The sequence below is a fragment of the Grammomys surdaster genome, unplaced genomic scaffold (assembly GCF_004785775.1).
Source record: "Grammomys surdaster isolate TR1022 unplaced genomic scaffold, NIH_TR_1.0 126039, whole genome shotgun sequence".
Lineage (NCBI taxonomy): Eukaryota > Metazoa > Chordata > Mammalia > Rodentia > Muridae > Grammomys > Grammomys surdaster.
The window spans coordinates 5,336,299-5,356,017 of NW_021620852.1; the positions used below are offsets into that span (position 1 = coordinate 5,336,299).

General features: G+C 33.4%; 1 protein-coding gene across 3 annotated transcripts in view; it reads right to left on the reverse strand.

Annotated features, from left to right (window-relative positions):
* Fstl5 (follistatin like 5) overlaps nucleotides 1–19,719 on the reverse strand; it is a 527,925-nt gene that overhangs the window by 286,768 nt on the left and 221,438 nt on the right. For all 3 annotated transcript variants that reach the window (XM_028754928.1, XM_028754930.1, XM_028754929.1), the window contains exon 4: nucleotides 5,701–5,897. In XM_028754928.1, the coding sequence (XP_028610761.1) occupies nucleotides 5,701–5,897 (197 nt within the window). The remainder of the gene's footprint in view (nucleotides 1–5,700; nucleotides 5,898–19,719) is intronic.

The following is a 19,719-nucleotide window of genomic DNA, read 5'->3' on the forward strand; positions in this document are numbered from 1 at the left end:
ATACATCAATCTACCCTATTCCAATCAAGGATGAGCTTTCAAAAATGAGAAAGAAAAATAATTTAATGACAAACCTGACCTCCATCACACAGTTCTTGATAGTTATCTGTGAAAGGAGTTCTATTCTGGTCCAGTTAAAATTAATTTAACTACCTTACCATCCTTCTGGGTATCACCTTAGGGAAACCCTTGGGGAAAAAGTGTGGCAGAACTGATACTCAAGAAAAAATGGTATGAAGATGTCACCCCATTTCAAATGTCTACAATCATGGCAGAAGACATGGGCCAGAAATCCTACTAGGTTCTGTCAATTGATGGGTGAGCCACTACATGAAAGATTATGGCAAACATTTTCTTTTGATTTTATATTTTTCAACTTTGTATGCAAGTAACTTAGTTGCTAGAAGTTATAGAATATGATATATTTAGTTATGTAAATTTACAAGGACATAATAAGGCAGAGCTATATATTATTTTGAATGATGTTAAAATTGTAATCATCCAAAAAAGAATACAGATTTATAGCTGACAATTGTGGAGACTGTATCTTGGGTGTTGAAGCAATGAGTCTTTGTGATCACCATGTACCAGCACCCCAACAGTAATGCATTACTCTATCAATGACAACAGAGGTCATTTCATAATTTTGAGTATCTGCAGTCTCCCTTCAGTACCAAAAAGACTTTGCTCCTGAGGTCAAAGTCCACAAATCTCAGAAAACTTGGAATCACATAAACTGACCCTACCGCAAATCAGTCTATTGCAATAAGTTCACAACTGAACTTCAAGCACCATCTCTCCAATTCAAGACCAACTAAGACACAACATCACCTATCCTTGTCCTTAGCAATCTCTTCTTTCAAGAACAGTACATTCTTCTTTGAATCCTGTTTATAACAGAGTATTACTCCTCACAAGATAACTTCTTTAGTGTTCCTGAAATGAACATGGACTGGACTGCACAGTTCCACACTTCATATCATGATGCTCTATATCGTACCGTAGAAACTTGTCTACTGAGTATTCATAGCTCAGTGTCTTTCAAAATTGTATCACTCCATTTTCTGTGAGTGTCAATATCCAAAAACTCTCCCATGACAAGAGAACAACTGTCTTCAATCTCAACTATAATTGTTTTGAAAATAATATCTTGGTTCTGAAGATACATCTGACTTAGCGGTTGCTAAAGGCTGTTGCCTTCACTGAATCACAGCTCAGCTTCATCCTTGCTGTTCTCCAGGTGTTGATCCTAAAGCCACTACCAGACAAGGTTTTCACATGCTAATTTTTATTTTAGAACCTACTATTTGGGACAAGTATTATTCATGAAAAACAATCATACAGTTAGCTAGAATCTTATCTTAAAAGTTTTAAATTTTAACTGTCATATCTATTAATCATGGCACATCCAAAACAATTTTGTTGCATATTCAGTCCCACAGTACACTGCAAAGAGTTAGGTATGTGGGCAATGTCTGGCTCTATCCAGTCACTCATGAATCTATGGTGCACTTTAAAACTGAATAGTCATTTCTGTAGGAGTTCAAAGGAAAAAGAATCTCCATTTTGATAATAATAGCTGAATACACACACATATTTAATATTTAAACTATGAATATAGTCACTTAAAATGCAGTTTCATAGAATGTCAATTACTTTAAAACAGTGATTATATTCATTTAATATATTTATTTAAAATTAATATTTTAATTTAAGTTTTATATACTATTTTGAAATTCTTTTAGAATAAATCTGGTATATTGTACAGAATGTATTTTGAGCAAATAAAATATAATTTATAGGGAAGCACTGCATGTACATAAATGTTAAAGTTTAAATTTATCTTGAACTATTTTATCACAGTGTTTATCAGCATCCCAAACTAAAATATTTATTATTTGTCTAATGTTTATTTCAGTTTAAAATCCACCTATAAAAACATGACCACTAGATATTCTAGAAACCCTAAAGCTTAATGATTGCAGAAGAAAGTATTTGTCTCTCTGAACAGAAGTCCATGCTTTCATAAAATGCTAATTATATGGGATGGGCAGATGAGAGCATTCAAAGATGGACCAAATAGATACTATGCACTTATTTATTCTTTAATTTATTAGAATAAAAATATTTCTTTCTACTTATATTATAATTTTCATTATTAAACCATCACTTAAAATATTTCGCATGTTTGATGCTATGCAAATATATTGAGTTATAATATCTTCAAGTAGTACTTTCAACATAAATGAAAAATCTCTCAATGGCCTAATACAAATTTTTATCAGTTTCATACAATATTATTCTATTTAATGTTTAAGAATTTCCAATAAATCTGCATTCTATTTGGATATATTTTACAGATCAAAATAACATATGTGGTTTTCTTATCATGTTTGTTCATCTATGATAAAGAAGGGTTATTTGAATGTTTATTTCCTATCCAGTCAGTTTATTTGAGTTAATAATTTTCTTCCTTCTAACAAGTTTTTTAATATGATGGCTTCAAGTTGTTAACTCTAATCTTGTCATCTTTAATTGCTGGTTTTTATTATAAACGTTCTCTGAACAAGATATGGCTGTATCTGCTGATTCATTTTAAAATATGCAAGAGAAACTCTAGAGAATATCTTCGCTATGGGCACTAAAAATGTACATGTAGACTGCTCTGAGGCTGTATACTTGAAAGCTCAGAAAGATGTTTTTGTCTTTAATTGTCACTTGCAGTTCAAAAAATCTTAAAATAGCATGTATATTATTTGATGAAATGGCTTATGAATTATTAACAGATATCATTAAATTCTTTTCATATTATTTTAAAATCTAATTAATTTTTCCTGATATCATTATAGAATATCTGTTTTTAATATTTTATAAATATATTATGTTTATTAAATATTGCCACACTTGACAAGCAGATTGTTTAAAAGAAAGAACTAAACCCATAAATATTAAGTAAATACTTATAAAACATATTTTTCACACATTTCTCAAGGAACCCAAACAACTGTTTTATTATTGTCCTAAACAGCTACTGATAGATGAAATATTAACATTTTCACTAAATACTAGTGAAAGTAAAATATAATAATGAGTTATTCAAGGGTATAAAGGAAAATCATTAAAGATTCTATGAATTCTTATAACAGGATAATAGCTGTTAAGGAAATTATGAACAAGCTATAACCAGAGACTCAGAGAGGTTAAGTAAAATGGAAGTTTCTGAAAGGGAAGGGGTGTGGTCAATACTACCATAGGAAGAGAAAATAGAAGAAATGTTGCATGTAGACTGCTGGTAGGTGGAGACTGGTGCAGGAAATATAGAAGAGACTATAGAAGAAGAAATATATACAGTCAACTGGAATTGGGAAGCTGTGGGGAGGTAGTGTGGGGACATGGTACAGTGGAAACTTCCTGGAATCCATGTGAGTGACCCTAATGAAGACTCCTTGTGAGAGAAAATACAAAATCTGAACTGGCCATCTTTTGTAGCCAGGCAAGGCTTTCAGTGATGGGCCTGGGTTACAGTCAGTTGAGTTTTTGGCTGAGGGGACCCTATGCAGATCCCTAAACAATCCAGCATAATGCTACAACAGAAAGCCACTCTCTGAAAAATGACAATGGGACCTCTTTGCAGAGTAAACATCCATACAACTCATTGATCATAGAAACGTTGAGCTGGTGTCTTCATGGAGTCTTCACCCATACAGTCAAGTCTCTTTAGCACAAGAAGGTACTCTGCAAGCTTTGGAAAGAGAAGCCTGCACACTAACCCAACTACAAAACCCTCCACCAACCATAAGATCTGCCTGAAAGGTGTGCTTGGGCAATGGTGGCACAGAATTTGTGGGAGTGACTGTGGGGCTGTGGAAATCCTGGGGTGTTTGGCAACGCCCCCAGAACCCAGAGACCTGACATGAGGTCTCCATGTAACGTGCAGTGAGTCACGTAAAGCCCAGGTAGAGGGCTGGGGAACAGGTCTTTGCCTCAAGATTTACATATTACCTAAAGGCCCTGGCCCTGCCCCTCCCCCTCCCAATATAAGGAAACCCCTTCTGGTATTTTTTGGGAGAGCACACTATCATTCAGACTCATCATCATGTCAATAAATCTATATGTCTTCAACTCCACGTGTCTCTTGAAATTCTGGACTCTTTGTGTAAGTGGAAACTCGCATGGTGGGGGGGTGGGGGGGAGAAGCCTTCCCCGCTGTCCCTGTGCTCCCTGCATTCTAGAGGCCCACGGGACACTCTCCCCTTACAACAGCAGTCCATGCACCAGCTTCGCGGGGCTCCTTGGAGACTCAGCCGCAACTGCCAGCTGCGTCAGTCCCCGCTCTCCCCGGGCCAGCCACCCCGTGGGATTGAGTCTGCACATGGGCACGGCCGCAACCCTGAATGCATCCCGCCCATGCTGCATGACCCTGAACGTGCCTCGCCCACACTGCACGGTCCCCCCCCCCACCAATGAGTTTTGAACCACAAGTGACTAAGCAATGTTTGGTTTAATTGAGGACCATGTTTTAAGAGGAAATCCATGCTGTATACCACTGGGAAGGTGAAGAACTAGAGACTGGATAGCTCAAAGATGTAGGGTAGAACCAAATATAACTAGCAAAAGAATCAATGAAATAAGAAGTGATTAATGAGCTATAATGATATTCCGCTATACTCATAAATTGGAGCTTTGTCCAGTTATCAGAGAAGCTTCTTCCAGCAGCATATGGGAGCTAGTGCAGAGACTCACATTAGGCAGAGAGAGTTGAAAATGCAGGTTCCATTTGATTCCCCCTTTGAATATTGAGAAACCAATTAGAAGAGCTAGAGGAAAGATCTTAGGAGTCAGAGAGGCTGGAGGACAGCAGATCATGGCCCACTAAATGAACTGAACAAGACTCATATGGACTCACAGAGACTAAACTGGAATGCGCAGAGCCTACATGAGTCTGCACCAGGTTCTCTACATATGTTAAAGTTGTTAACTAGGTGATTTTATAGGACTCTTAACAAGGGGAACTGGTGTTTCAATGACTCTTTTCCTCCTGTTGGGTTGCCTTGATTTTGGGCTCTCTAAATGTGGGCTTCGCCTTGTCTTATTGCCTCTTTTTTCCTGTTTGGCTGTACTCTTTTGAAAGCCTGCTCTTTCCTGAGAAGAAAATGGAGGAAGCGTGAATCTTGGGAGGAAGCAAGAAGGGGAGAGGAACTGTTAGGAATAGAGTGAGGGAAAATTGTGTTTGGAATATATTGTATAAAAATTTGTTTTAAAAACAATGAAAAAGATGCCTTTGCATATTACAAAGAAAAATAAATAAATATAATGAACAATTTTTTATTCTAAAATTGAGAGCTTCAAAAACTGGATAAATTCATAAAGATTATCATTTTCTAAAACTGACATGTTGAAATCTATATATCATCAGTTTCAGACATTCTAAACTTAAGCCCAGCAAATATATACTGAATGATATTCCAAGCTCTTGACTTTCTGAGTCAGGATCAAATTACACATCCCAGGTGGGTTTCAGCCCATCATTCCCCTGAAGATTTCTCCATAACAAGTTATGTTGTCAAACTTTTCTTAACATTTCATTTCTACTGTTTTAATAATATGATTTAAATATATTATTAAATTGAGTAAGTTTTAACAAATATAAAACTATCTTCTATATTTAAGCAAGACATTTTATTTTATCATTGATCATACCTGAGTTAGTTCATTAATATCTACAAGTCCATTACTGTCTGCATCAAAATACTTGAACATGTGATCCACCAATGGCTTCTTCCTAGATATGTCCTCACTGTTGGGATTCTCATTTTCTTGTGTAATGTACTTTTGGTTTTGTAAGTCTAGAAGCATACTTTTCATCTTGCTATATTCAGTGGCCATGCAGTTGTCTCCTGTAACAAAAAAAAAAAAAAGAGTTAATTTTGAAGCAATCTTATTGAGGAAAAATGTTTTAATATTTAGGAATTGATGCTATATGGGCTATGTTTGAAATTAAAACAAGTTTAAGTTCCAATTTTGTAGACATTAAAAGTTGGAAAAATGAATGAACTGTTCCCAAGGTGCTGGAAAACATTTTTCTGCCAAGGTGGCAAAGTATATACTATATTTTTTTCTATAAGAAGGACATTGTTATTTGAGAAGCAACAACAAAACATGTGACCAACTGGTTATATAGAATATAAATTAATTGTCTCAGTTTTGATTCTAACAGCACTACATTGATAAACTTAGATGTGCATAAAATAATGCACAGGGGCAGAAGAAATGACCTTGCAAGTAAGAGCACTTTCCTATCTTATAAACAAACATAAATGAGTTAATGCCTCCCCATGTCAGTTGGCTCACAACAGCCTGTTACACCAGCTCCAAAGGTTAAATACCATGACCTAACCTCCAAACATATAAACAATCAGGACCACATATATGCACAAACACACACATACATATGCATAAATAAACATAAAACAAACCTTTTTTTCCGCATTAGTAGGCAAAGGGTTAGAGTCTGCCTGATTTTGGAGTAAAACTTATTTATATCTGGGTCTACAATAATTATACCACATTATACAAGATTAACTTAGATATATGTTTAAAACTTTTTGACTATTTTGAAGAAATTGCTATAGTTTAAAACTTTTTGACTTGTTTTAAAGAAATTGCTATATTTCAATCTGTCCCTATAGATCTAATATTTGCCCTTTCCATGTGAAAATGTCCTTACAAGCATTAAGCTCATATTAGGATTTGTCCATGTGACATGATGTCCACTTATTGCCTTTAAAGTACAAGATTATAAAATAATCATGTTTTCTTTTTTGACTTAAAGTTTCAACTTTGCAAATTTCTTTTCCCAGCTAAAATTAATTGTGATAAACAGTATTAACACACCTCAGTATCTCTTGTGTTCTAATGTTAATAATAGAGGTATTATAATGAATTAAAATAATTCCATACCTAATGTTTTTCTCCAAACCAGAACAAAACAAAAGTTAAAAATAATATAACTGCTCTGGTATCTTCACTTAATTATTTCACAAAGCATTTAGCTTCACACATTTCTATGATGAGGTCTACAGAAGTATAATATTGAAAAGATTAAACATCCTGCTGACAGGAAGTGTGACATAAAACATATAACCTGACAGTGAATAGTGTGATTATGAAAGAAACAGTAGTTATTATATTAGATGGGAATTTTTATGGCATAATTTTAGTTAAAAAAAATCCTAGCTCTATAATTGAGTTGCTTTTAATAATTAGTATTGACAGCATTGACAATTTTTAAAGAAGATTCCTAAAGATTTATAAACAGTCTGGGAAGCCTGAGATTGAAAAATAACACTTGAAGTTATATTCTCTTTCAAGGCAAAATGGAAAACATTCTATTCTAGAAAAAAAAATGATGAGATGATCTTGCTTTTTTTTTTTTGTAAAAGGCAATGAATTTACTACTGTGCAGAGATATTAGTGTTTACTAATCCTATCAAGAAATCCTTTTTCTAACAACAAAAAGTAAACATGGTGCTACAGAATAAGTCGTTTTTACATTATTCTCTACTCACTTAAGAATATAATAAAAATGTTTTCATAGTAGCAAAGAACTCACTTCGAAAGGAGAAAAGTGATTAAATGTAGAGTCATAACTAGCAATTATTTGTCTGGAAGAACAGCACAAAAACAAAGCTTCCCGGCATGTGTGTGGTTATACTTATATGTGCATCATGAAGATTTCTTTCTCTGGTGAGAAAGAATAGCAAAGCATAGCAAACCATTCTAATCAATCTGGCTTGGATTTCGATATAGACCGAAAGACAGGATAAGTTCATCAAAACAAGTCAAAATGCTTAAATGGTATTTGAGTTAGAGTGCTGTGGACTGATCTTTTGTAACTTGATATAAATGAATTTATATTCAAAATCTATGAATACAATAGTAACACTGGTGTTATAACAGTAACCAACTCCTTTCTGATTGTATTGAAGGACTAGTTCATAGGAGAAAATATATACCTGGCATTGTAAGTCTGACCAAAAATCCATGATTGTGGAGTTTTCAGACCCCAGAAATAAACCCACTACCATTAGACTGTTAAATAGACACAGTGTCAAGCTTCCTCATGTTCTCAGATACTCAAAAAGTATTGGGGGTAATTTCCATATCATAGAGTAGACACTAAGTAGAAGCACATATTGGTTGCCAACTCCCACTAACTTTGTGCTACTATTGTAGTAGTACATATTGCATGCCAGTCAATACTGTAGATTGAAGGTTTGCAACTGGGTTAATGTTTACCTTCTTTTTGTAGTCTGCAGAGTACCATGAACTAGTCCATAGGGCATAGGGATGAAGGTGATAGAGAGGTACAGACTTGACTCCTCTGTGTTAAATGAGTAACACCGATACTGTATTCCTAGTACTGAAAGCTTCCTTCAGCATGGACGATGTTTGTCCTCTCTCTTCCTTTGCCCATCCCCAGGTCCTATGCACAACAGTAGATGGCCACATAAAATGAACTCAATGGCATCATTCAAAGATATTTGTCTCATAATATTTTGTCAGGCTCCTCTTCGCCTCCTGTACAGGTTCTTTGGGTCTATACTATGGCTTCTGGAAATCATTTGTGTAGGAATATGTATGTTTCTGCATCTATAAATGTTTCTTGTGCTTTTATTTAGTTTTTTTTCCTGTTAGTTTGCTATGTCCCATTTGGCTAGTTTAAATTTCTTTGATCATATTTTATTTTTATTATTATTTAGATGCCCATTTTTTTTCCTAAGGAGAGACAGAAATGGTGTAGATTCAAATGAGAAGGAAATAGTCATTTTCTAGGAAGAATTCACAGAGAAGAACTGTACTTAGTGTATGTTGTATGAAAACAATCTAAGAAAGGAGAAGAAAAACAACAAGTAATCTAAAAGCAAGGCTACACCAAAAATACTGTCCCGGCTGTTCAACACCACAATCACTGGTTAAGCTATACTTTTGAAATTCCAGCTTGCCCATTCAGAGCTTGTATTTTGTGTTAATACTGGAAATAGACACCCTTGATTCCATGGGTTACTTCCTGTTTTTATCTAATCAGAATTTCCCAGAGAACAATAAAGATTTTGACTGATAGTACTTTAGAACCTGTCCCCAAAAGAAGCCCATGTCTTTAGAAGCTTGCCAGAACAAAAAGGCATGGTCTTCATTTCCATTTCATTTAAATTTCCTTTTAAAAATTTAAGCAGCCTCCCCTCCCCCCCCCAAGACTTAAACCCATGAAGCAAAGAAGCCCTTGTGGAAAGTTTGAAAAGTTGAAAGAAGCCAGGAAGTGGTGGCACATGCCTTTAATCCCAGCTCTTGGGTGGCAGAAGCAGGCAGTTTTCTGAGTTCGAGGCTATCCTCCTCTACAGAGTTAGATCCAGACTACACAGAGAAACCCTGTCTCAAAAAAAAAAAAAAGTCAAAGGAACTAAAAGTAAAGGATGGCAACAATCTTCAGACTGTTCATATAGAGGACCAGCCTCCTTTCACTAAGAACATATTTCCCTCCACTTACTTATTAACTTATAATTTAAAGAACTAATAATTACAAGTTGTCTGGAACTATTAATTTAAAAACCACAGTACATTTTGTAAACTGTTTAAAAACTAAGGGCTAGCGGTAAATATTTTAGTCTTACTGATCTAACCTGTCACCAAAAGAACAGAATACAAATATGGGGCAAATTGGTATGGAGAAAGCAAAGGTTCCCCAATCCACCTGTATAAATATAGAAGTTACTCCCCAGTGTCATATTTCCAGCACAATTAAAAATTTTAATGAGGTCCCTATACATAGGCAGTATTCCTTTTAGAATAAGATTTAAAATATATTAAAATAGCCATAATCTTGCAAAATGCTTAAGTGTATATTTTTATTCCTTTCTAAAATATTTTCTCATTATCCAACAAACAGAAATATAAATATTTATATATATTTATATATTTATAAATTATAATTTATATATTTATAAATATTAAATATTTATATAATTTAGAAAAATTAACTTCTACAATAGAAGAGAACTGGTTTTATTTTATCAGGTGTAATCATACTCAGTGTTTAGCAAAACCACCCCCCGTATCTCATTTACTAAAAGGACAAATGTAAAATAAAATTCCTTAGCAATTTTTGAGATAAAATTTGAGAGACATCAAAATTGAACAATTGCAAGCTACATTAAAGATAACTAGTTGTGGCTTTCTCTTTCAAAGCCCATGTTAATGCTTTGCTGTGTCAGATCTTGTCTCTGAGCATTTTTCTTCTATTAGCTCCTTCCTGCTTAGATCTAAGTTAAAATCTCTTCTTAATAATTTACAAATCTGCTTCATACTGTCCCGAGATTCCTTCCTGTAGCTAAGATTCTAGTTTTATCTGCATCTGATAGGATTCTTCATGCTATAATTTTATTTGGAGCTATGTCTTCAGTTCCCCTACCACAGGCAGTGGCAACCACTTCAGCCTTTAGGAAGACCAAGTTAGAATTGCTTTCTAAAGCCCATTAGTAGTTTGATGTCAGAGTTTATGGTTATGCTTAGGAATTGCCAGAACCATTTTTTACTTGAGTCTATCCCAAGAAGAAAAATCAAGACACTCCTAATAAGAATCTGCTGTTGAACTTGGAGAGGAAATAGCAAATACTTTTGTATTAGATATGTAAAATGATCTGTATATATTTCTATGAAGATGATAAAGGATGTTTTTCTTGTCTTGTAACTTAGTTTAAAACTTTCCCACCTGCACATCTTACAAAATGTAAATTGTGATTCTTCAAATTAAATAGCAAATTATTGAATAATAAAGATTAACTGAAGATTCTTAGAATGAAACACATCCAATACTAGACAATAGTCAAACTCTTAGATCTAAACTGAGTATATGTAATTTCTAAAATATTGAGTATGGGAAAAACACAATGAAATTGCAACTTATAAATTAAGTTATTTGAGCCTTATAAAAAGTAAATCAGGAGGTGCAAGGAATTTGATTGAATATGATCAGAACACGTGTGATTTCTCAAAGAATTAGTTAAAATAGCTGACTTCTGGTTTTTAATTGCTAAGATTTGCCAATTTATGATCATTATGACATTTAATATCCTTGACATCGCTTTTATATTGTGCTAGCTATTGACTTTGGTTGGTGTGTTACCTTGCTGGATTGTTTGATTTTTATATTTTCTGCTTCTGAAAGAGCAGCTCATCGTTTGCCTCTTAGCTTTTCTAAAATTCATGATTTTTTTTTTTACTGAAAGTGCTTATCCTGAGTATTGCGTCACATTGCCTACTGCAGAGTTGTTTTTTTTTTTTTTTAGTCTTCACTATTTCTTTTAAAAATGTATTTTTGCGTTTTTTTATTGATGGCTAATATATTTTATGAGATTTCTATGTTATCTTAATTTTGTTTCTGCATTAAAAGGGGAGGAAGTCGTCGGTCTTTAACTTCAGTTGACTCTCATATTATGCCGCCTTAATTTTTTCTGTAATTATTTGTCTGCCAATATCGAGATTAGATAAATTCAGGACATTTTTATTATTGACTTATTTTATTCTATCATTGCTTTTCTAAATATTAAAGCTTCTGTTTTTGTTTAGTCTTCTGAAATTTTATTCAGGTATCCACATTCTCATTAAGTTAAGATTTGGAGTGTTTTGAGCATTTTAAATGATTAAACGTTTCAATTCTTTTCATATATAACTGACACTGTGTTTTTATTACACTATTGGTTATTCATTATTATTGTAGTTACTTCAGATACTTTAAAATTTCTGGAACTTGACTTTACTTTCTAGCTGATAAATTATTTTAGGAATGGTTTCATACTGTCTATTCAGCAGCATCATGGCACAAAAATCACAGTGAAAATGTATAGCAAACCTTATATGTCACTCAGTTTGGTTAAATATGCACAAATATAATAAAATTATTGTAAATTGGATAGTATCTCAAAATAATCAACTATATTTAATCTGGTACTTAATTTCACTAACATCATTTGTTTTCTTAATTTCATTTTACTCACTTAAATAATTATTTTCTATACATGAACTATTAGCTATTCTTTCAAAACTATGACAACTTTTTCAAAACTTTCAAGAATGAGCTACATAATAGAGTCGAGTATTGAGGCATTCTAATAATAATCTTCATTTATAAGGTTCATAGAACACCAACAAATGCATTTTCTAACAAAAAGCAGGATTTTGATAGTGCTTCATAAGGCCTTTGACTACTAAAGGACTCAAAATAGAACTTTGGTGACTGCAGTACTCTGGAAAAAAAGATCCTCTTTGATAATGCATTGGTATTCTGGTTTTAGAGTTCTTTATTCTCCTTATACATATTTTAAGTAAAGCTACAGAGAATATTATAACTAACTATTTAAAGAAAATACCTTCAGGTTGATTTAATAATTCCATTTTTATTATTTGAGAATGTGATTCATATTTACTTCGTAGAATCCATCCAACATTCCTTCCCATTCAAATCCCATATTGCTACCAGTGCTTTTCTCTCCCAATTTTGTAGTCGCCTTTTATTTATTATTTTAGACTCATTGACCCATTTAGTGCATCCAGTAGGTGTTTGTTTATAGAACCATATGCCAGAGTATAGAGTGCCTCTCAGGAGGCAAATCACTGAAGCAAAGTGACTTCCTCTTCCCCAGTAGCAATCATTTGCCAATAGATATTTTAGATAAGAGTGATAATCCATTAACCCCTATCTTATCCACAACAGGTTTTTTGGCTGGTTTGATATCCCATCCTAACACTTGAAGGATAAGATATAAGATAATTATACCTCACTTTCACCAATGTATTAAACATACATATATACACACACACACACACACACACATATATGTGTGTGTGTGTGTCTGTGTGTTTGTGTGTGTGTGTCTGTGTGTGCAAAATAATAGAGCTAAATGCCATCTTTCATTTAATAGACTTAAATAATATCTATAGAACAACCCATACCAAAGTTAGGTAGGACATATTTTTCTCAGTAGCTCAGTAATAAAGGTAGTAATTATCAAAGTAAAGAAGGGCTCCAAAGAACTATTCTGGAGCAGCCATTTTAATATCTAATAAAATAGACTTTCATTCAAAAGCAATCTAGTGACAGGGAAGGTAACTCCTACCCATCAACGGAAAAATTTAAAAATAGGATATATTAATACTGAATATCAATGATCCAAATGTAAGGGTAACCATGATGATAAAATAGACATTGCTAAGGGTTAAATAATACAATGAACCCCATACATTAATAGTGGGAGACCTCAACACTCTACTGTCACCAATGGACACGTTATTGAAACAGAAACTAAGCAGAAAAATAATGACAATAACAGAGATTATGACTCAAATGGACTTAATAGATATCTAGAGAATATTTTACCCAATTGATATAAGAAGGTACAAATAACCCCATGTATCTTATCAGATGGACTCCAACAACAGAAACAACATGAAGTTCACAAACCCATGGAAACTGGACAACTCTCTACTCAATGATCACTGGCTCATTGAAGAAATAAAGAAATTAAACACTTTCTAGGTCCTTCCGGTTTGCAATGGTGCCTGGAGCAGACCCTGGGACCTGGCTCCCCACCCAGTCTTACAACACCCAGAGAAAGCTCAACTTTCAGGATATCTGACACACCCAGGATCACTTGAACTCTGATGCACCCAGGATCACAAGTGAGGGCACAACATCTGCCTCAACACCCTGAGAAACCCGGACCCTGGGATCCAGGGACTCCGGAACCCCTGCCTAGCCAGAAAGCACACTTCCCTTGTGGTTTGTACCTGTGCCCAGAGTGGACCCAAGGCTGTGGCTCCCCACCCACTGCTACAACACCCATAGGAGAGGTTCAATTCTCAGGAGCTCTGACACACTCAGGATCACTGGAGCACTGACATAGGCAAAATCACGGTTGAGGCTACAACACTAGGGGACAAGGGTGATACCCACAGTGGGACGTCCACTCTCAAAAATAAAGGGAAGGTGGAATGGGGAGAGGACTTAGGTGAAGGGGTACTAAGAGCTGATATTGTGTTGTAAAGTGAGTAAATAAATAAATTAAAGAAAAAGTATGAAAACATAAGATTCCAAAATCTATGAAACACAGTAGAATCATAGTCCTTTGCACAAGTTTATAACTCTAAGTATAAAATAAATGTTAGAGGAAGAATACTGGAAGAGATGAGAAAATAATACAAATTCTCAGTGAAACAAAAATAAAAAGATTTATAATACTTTGATAAATCCTGCCAAAAGAAAAAGAGATGGAGATAAAACATTATTTATAAAATTGGAGAGGAAAATATAAGTAATTACAAAAGACAGCAGTAGAAACCAGAAGACTGTAAAGACATACTTCAAAAAACTTTCAATTGAGTTGGAAAACTTGAAGATAATATTATTATTAGTTGCTTGTATAGTACAACAAGGAAATGTTAACCCAAAAACAGAAAAAAAAAAGAGTAAGCAGATACTTCATAAAAGACAAAGTTCAAACAATAAAAATCTCCTACTCCAACAAAACTTAAACAACAAAAACAGATGAATTTACCACAAAATTTTATCAGAACTTTAATGAACTAAAATTCACACGTCTCCAATTATTTCTAAACATAAAGAAAGGATATTTTCCAATCTCTTGTGAAAATCGGTTTCCTCTTAGATTACGAGGATGAAATTGTCATAGTTTATTTGTTAAAAAGGTATCTCCAAGGAAAATATTTTATGTTAGACAAGGCACAATGCTTACCATTAAAAAAAGCTAAAACTTATGTACCATTCATTTTGTATTCTATTTCTTAAAGTATGTAGTACATATTTTATATATGTATCAATAGTAAACTATTAAAGTTACATCAAATAATATATTAACAAGTTATGCATACTCTCATATTTTCAATTGAGACAGAACTGACACACCACATACTATTATTTACTGCTGACTTACAAAAGAAAGTTTACTGGAATCCAGATTTTCTTAATTAACCCTTGTTAGATGCAGAGGTAGCAGCTGGGTATTTAGGAAGATCACTTCTCATAAAGAACAATGATGCATTAATTTGAAAGTATCATGAACAATTATCCACAATTACTTGATGAAATAGGTTATTCATCATGTGATTAAGTGCAATAAACTAAAACCATGATAATTGTTTCTATATTTCAAATGAAGAAATGTAACATAAAGTATGATAGTTAATGCAAATTGTCAGTTTTGTAGACTTTGAAATCACTGACAAGACAAACTTCTGCAAATGTGTCTGAGAAATTTCTATATGTTAATTAAAATGGGAAAGCCTATGCTACATATGGGTGGGGTTCTGGACTGAATGAAAAGATGGAGAGCTGAGAAGCCATTCATATCATTTTCCTGACTGAGTTCAGTGTAACTGGCTACTTCATCTTCCTCCCATCATTCCTTTTTCAGCATTATAGATTAGTATTTTAAACTGTGAACCAAAATAAACCCCCCTTTTCTTAAGTTTTGGTTTGGTATTTTGTCATAGAAATGAGAAAAGGAACTAATACTCAGAGGTTATGTAACTTTAAAAAGGTAAATGTTTATAGCTGGAATCTGAATTGAAGTGATATGGCCCAGAGACTACAGTTATTGTAAGCATCTATCAGAGTGTGCCTCAAACAACTTGAATTAATGATATTTACTGAGTCATATTGGCTTATAGCCACAATAGCAATTCAAATATTGACATATCAAAAGAAATCAGTTAAATTTTAGAATACCACAATCAAATAAAATAGCATAGATGTCTAGTTTTTACCCTGACTGATACTTCAAAGAGTAATGTACTTAAAGCATCAATTAAACATTTTATTTTCATCAGGGTGATAAAATTATCAACTGCATTTTTTTTATATCTTAATTTTGATATCCTCTCTCTAAATATCTAAAATACTTCTTTTTTTAAAGTAAATACCTATAAAATAAAATACTGAGCTACAATTTTTCCACTATATAACTAATTATATGTAGCAAATAAATACAATATTAATGCACAAAATCTTTCTAGAACAGAGTGAGGTCCATCTAAAAGGCAAGTCCAAGAAGAACATTTTGAGAGAATTCCCTTCTCCTTGAGAGCATTAGACCTAGCTTATATCCTTTCTAAGATACTGAGACAAAATTAGAAATTTAGGAAGTATATTTACCTTAAGCAACTGTGATGTATTAATTCAGAAATTTGGTAGATGGAAAATAACAAAATGCACTTGCAGAACTAGGTTATTCTTCAGGTGATAAAATAATCTAGTGTTGTATGTTTTCAATTTTACAAAACTATGTGTAATCTTTGATAATAAAAATAAATAATTACTGAGCTTCATATTTTGTGATAAATTGAGGTGGTTGTCAAGGTTATAAGAGTATGAATGATTACTATCAATTGATAGCACCTGGGAAATTCCTAGACTGCTTGTAAGATGATTGATTGTTAAGTGTTTCACTGACTGGCTGTGGAATTGTATCAGCCAATAAAACCTACTACATCTTTGAGTTATGAAACCAACAATATATAAGATTCTAGTTCCTAGCCCCAGTTAAAGAAAAAATACATTATTAATATGCAAATAATTACAAGATATTTTGTTTTATTCATTTTGCTTCCTGTCATTGAGAGAGAGGGGTTTCCAAGGAGATTAGAATGTTACTAAGTATGGGGAAATGGCTCTTCAGGTGAAGTTCTTACTTCTCAAGCGTGAAGATCAGAATGCATTGCCTCAGTCCTCATGTAAAACTAGATGAGGAAAGTAAGAAGGCAGAAACGAGGAAATATCCAGAAGTGCAAAGCCAAGCATCTTAGAACATACAGCAGTGACAAAGAAGAGAGATCCTTTATTAACAAGAAAGAAGGAAACAGAAGACCTTTTAAGGCAGTGCTTGGACCTTCATATTCATGATATGAAGGAAGAATGTAAGTGATCACAACAGGAAGTGCAAAACACACATGCACATACACATATGCATATGAACACACACAAACAATTTAATAAAAAGCTTCACATTTTATGTATTAACTACATTATACTTCTATGGTTAACAAAACTGAGAAAAGTATAGGTTCAGTTTATTTATTTATTTATTCAATAAATATATATTTTATGAAGACACAGTGTTCTCAGCTCTGTGGTGTACTGGGGTCCGGTATTGCCTTTATAGGAATATGTCCCTAGAGAAATATGACAAAATGCTGCCCCACATATGAAAAGGGGTCGTTCTGGTTTATCGCTCTAGGTTATTGATGAGAAAACAAAGTCCTGTAATCATTCCAGACAGTGTATGTCCCAGATTGAAAATCCCTTATTCAGCAGAGTTGCTTTAAAGATCCTACAATCAGAGTGTTCAGAGAGACTGATATATACTTGTGAGATTGTGCTGAAAAATATCAATTTTTACTGTGTTGCATATAAATATTTATAAGTATGTTACTAGCCAATATGACAATTTTTAAAACAGTTTTTTGAGAAAAATGTCTCCACCTAGCAGGCATTCCATCAATTTTCCCGAACACCTGATGAGCAGTGATTGAAATGTGTGGAGAAAAGATTAAAAAGAACTTCTTGTTGGGATTCTCATACTAATATGTTTGCTTCTCTTTCTTTTCCAGGCATGTAATTTTAGATTCTGGTATTCTTAAAGACTTATTTCTCTCAGTTTGCACAATACTCAGCTATTTAATTATTATTGTTATTAGTATTATTATGTTATTGTTAATTACTGTTATTTTACTTTATGATCTTTCTGGTATTACAGTGAGCAAAATTGTAAGCAATTTATTAACTATATGGAGTTTAAAAATATTTTGATAATGTGCTACTTTTCTTTTTTAATTAACAATTTATTTTCACTTCATATGTATCTTTTATTGGTATACATGTACACCACATGAGTCCCTAGTACCCACTTAGCAGAGAAGAATGCATCAAATTCTCTATGAGGAAGAATGTTTTTGAATATTTATTTTATTTATATGAGTACATTGTAGCTGTCTTCAGACAGGGGGCAACGGATCCCATTAGAGATAGTTGTGAGCTACCAGGTGGGTGCTGGGAATTGAACTCAGGACCTCTGGAAGAGCAGTCAGTGCTCTTAAATACTGAGCCATCTCTCCAGCCCCAAATCCTCTGATCCTAGAGTTACAGATGGGTGTGAGAGATCATGTAGGCAATTCATAATTGATCCCAGGTCCTAAATGAGGGCAAAGACTGCTCTTAACTGGTGAGATATTGCTCTAGTAGAAGCTATTCAATAATTAGTTAACGTGCAGGTATTATGTATATGTGTGAGGAAGTTAGAAGAAGTATCTGTCAGACTCAAGCTTCAACTTCTTGAGCACATTTGTAATTAAATAATCCTGAATGATCACTTTCAAGAAGGTCTGCACATCTCTGACTCTGATCTACTCCTGAATCAGAGCATCTGGTCCTGGAGAAGATAATAAGCTTAATACTACCCCGCCTGCCTGGTCCATGTGTCATTACTGGGTGATTCTGAGCAAGTACTGTTGGACTTTAAGTAAACATGGAAGGTTATTAGATACTGTAACTCAAAGAGGATCTTCAATTCAGGGATAGCTACTGTTAGCATATGGGATGAAAAGAACATAAACATTGTAAGTGTGCAGAAGCCCTCCACAAGCATGGGGCAAGAAGATAAAATACCATTCTGTTGGATAAGTATTAATGTTTATTATAGGATCAACTAAAAGGTTCTGAGTAGAGGTTTTAACTTGAAGACAAGGCAAAATAGAATTTGTTTTGTGGCAATAGGTTTGGAAATACATTTTGAAACTTTATAATTCACAACCTTTGTAAATTTTCTCACATATTTAATGATACTAATCTATAAATAGGCATATAATATAAAGTAAATATACTGAATTTTGAAGATTTTTGATATGCTCACATGTAATATATGTATTTATTTCTCTGTTTTCAAACTTAGAGATGAATGCATCTAGTGCTGTTTTCAAAAGAATATTCCATGGCTTCTGCTTTATGTCAAAAAATTATTTAAGCCTTCTTACTTGACTACCATGTACAGTAGTATATAGTACCTATTGAGTAAAATTAATCTTCTAGTATATTAAGTTTCACAGTAAGGCTAATTATATATATAAAATATTTAATGTAAACAAAAATTGGCATTGATTAAGTATGCCAGCATGTAATGTATTTAAAACCTAAGTTTGGAAAATATTGATGATCAATTATTTTTATCACTGACTTAACACAATAATGAACATTTAGTATAAAATTTGAAATATTAAAAGTTATATGTAGCAACAAAACTCACAACAATTATGTTGCATGAGCAGATGATTTTTCTATTTTAGAAAGATGTCAATAAAATATATGTACAATTCTACTGAAAAAAATGTTGGTTGCATTCTGCTCGAGGGTCTAACAAGTTATCATCAATGTTTCCTTCTCTGCTGACCACAACAGGAAGAAAAACTTTAATTTCTGAGCTTCTATGTTGAGGTGATTCCTACTCAGATAAGGCATTACAACATCTACATTAATAACACATGTAGAATGTTCAGCCAGGTAACATAGTACAATAATATAATTTAAAAGTTCAGATATAGGTGAATTGACCACAAATATTTTCTATACTAATTTGTATTTTTATTATTGTATTATCT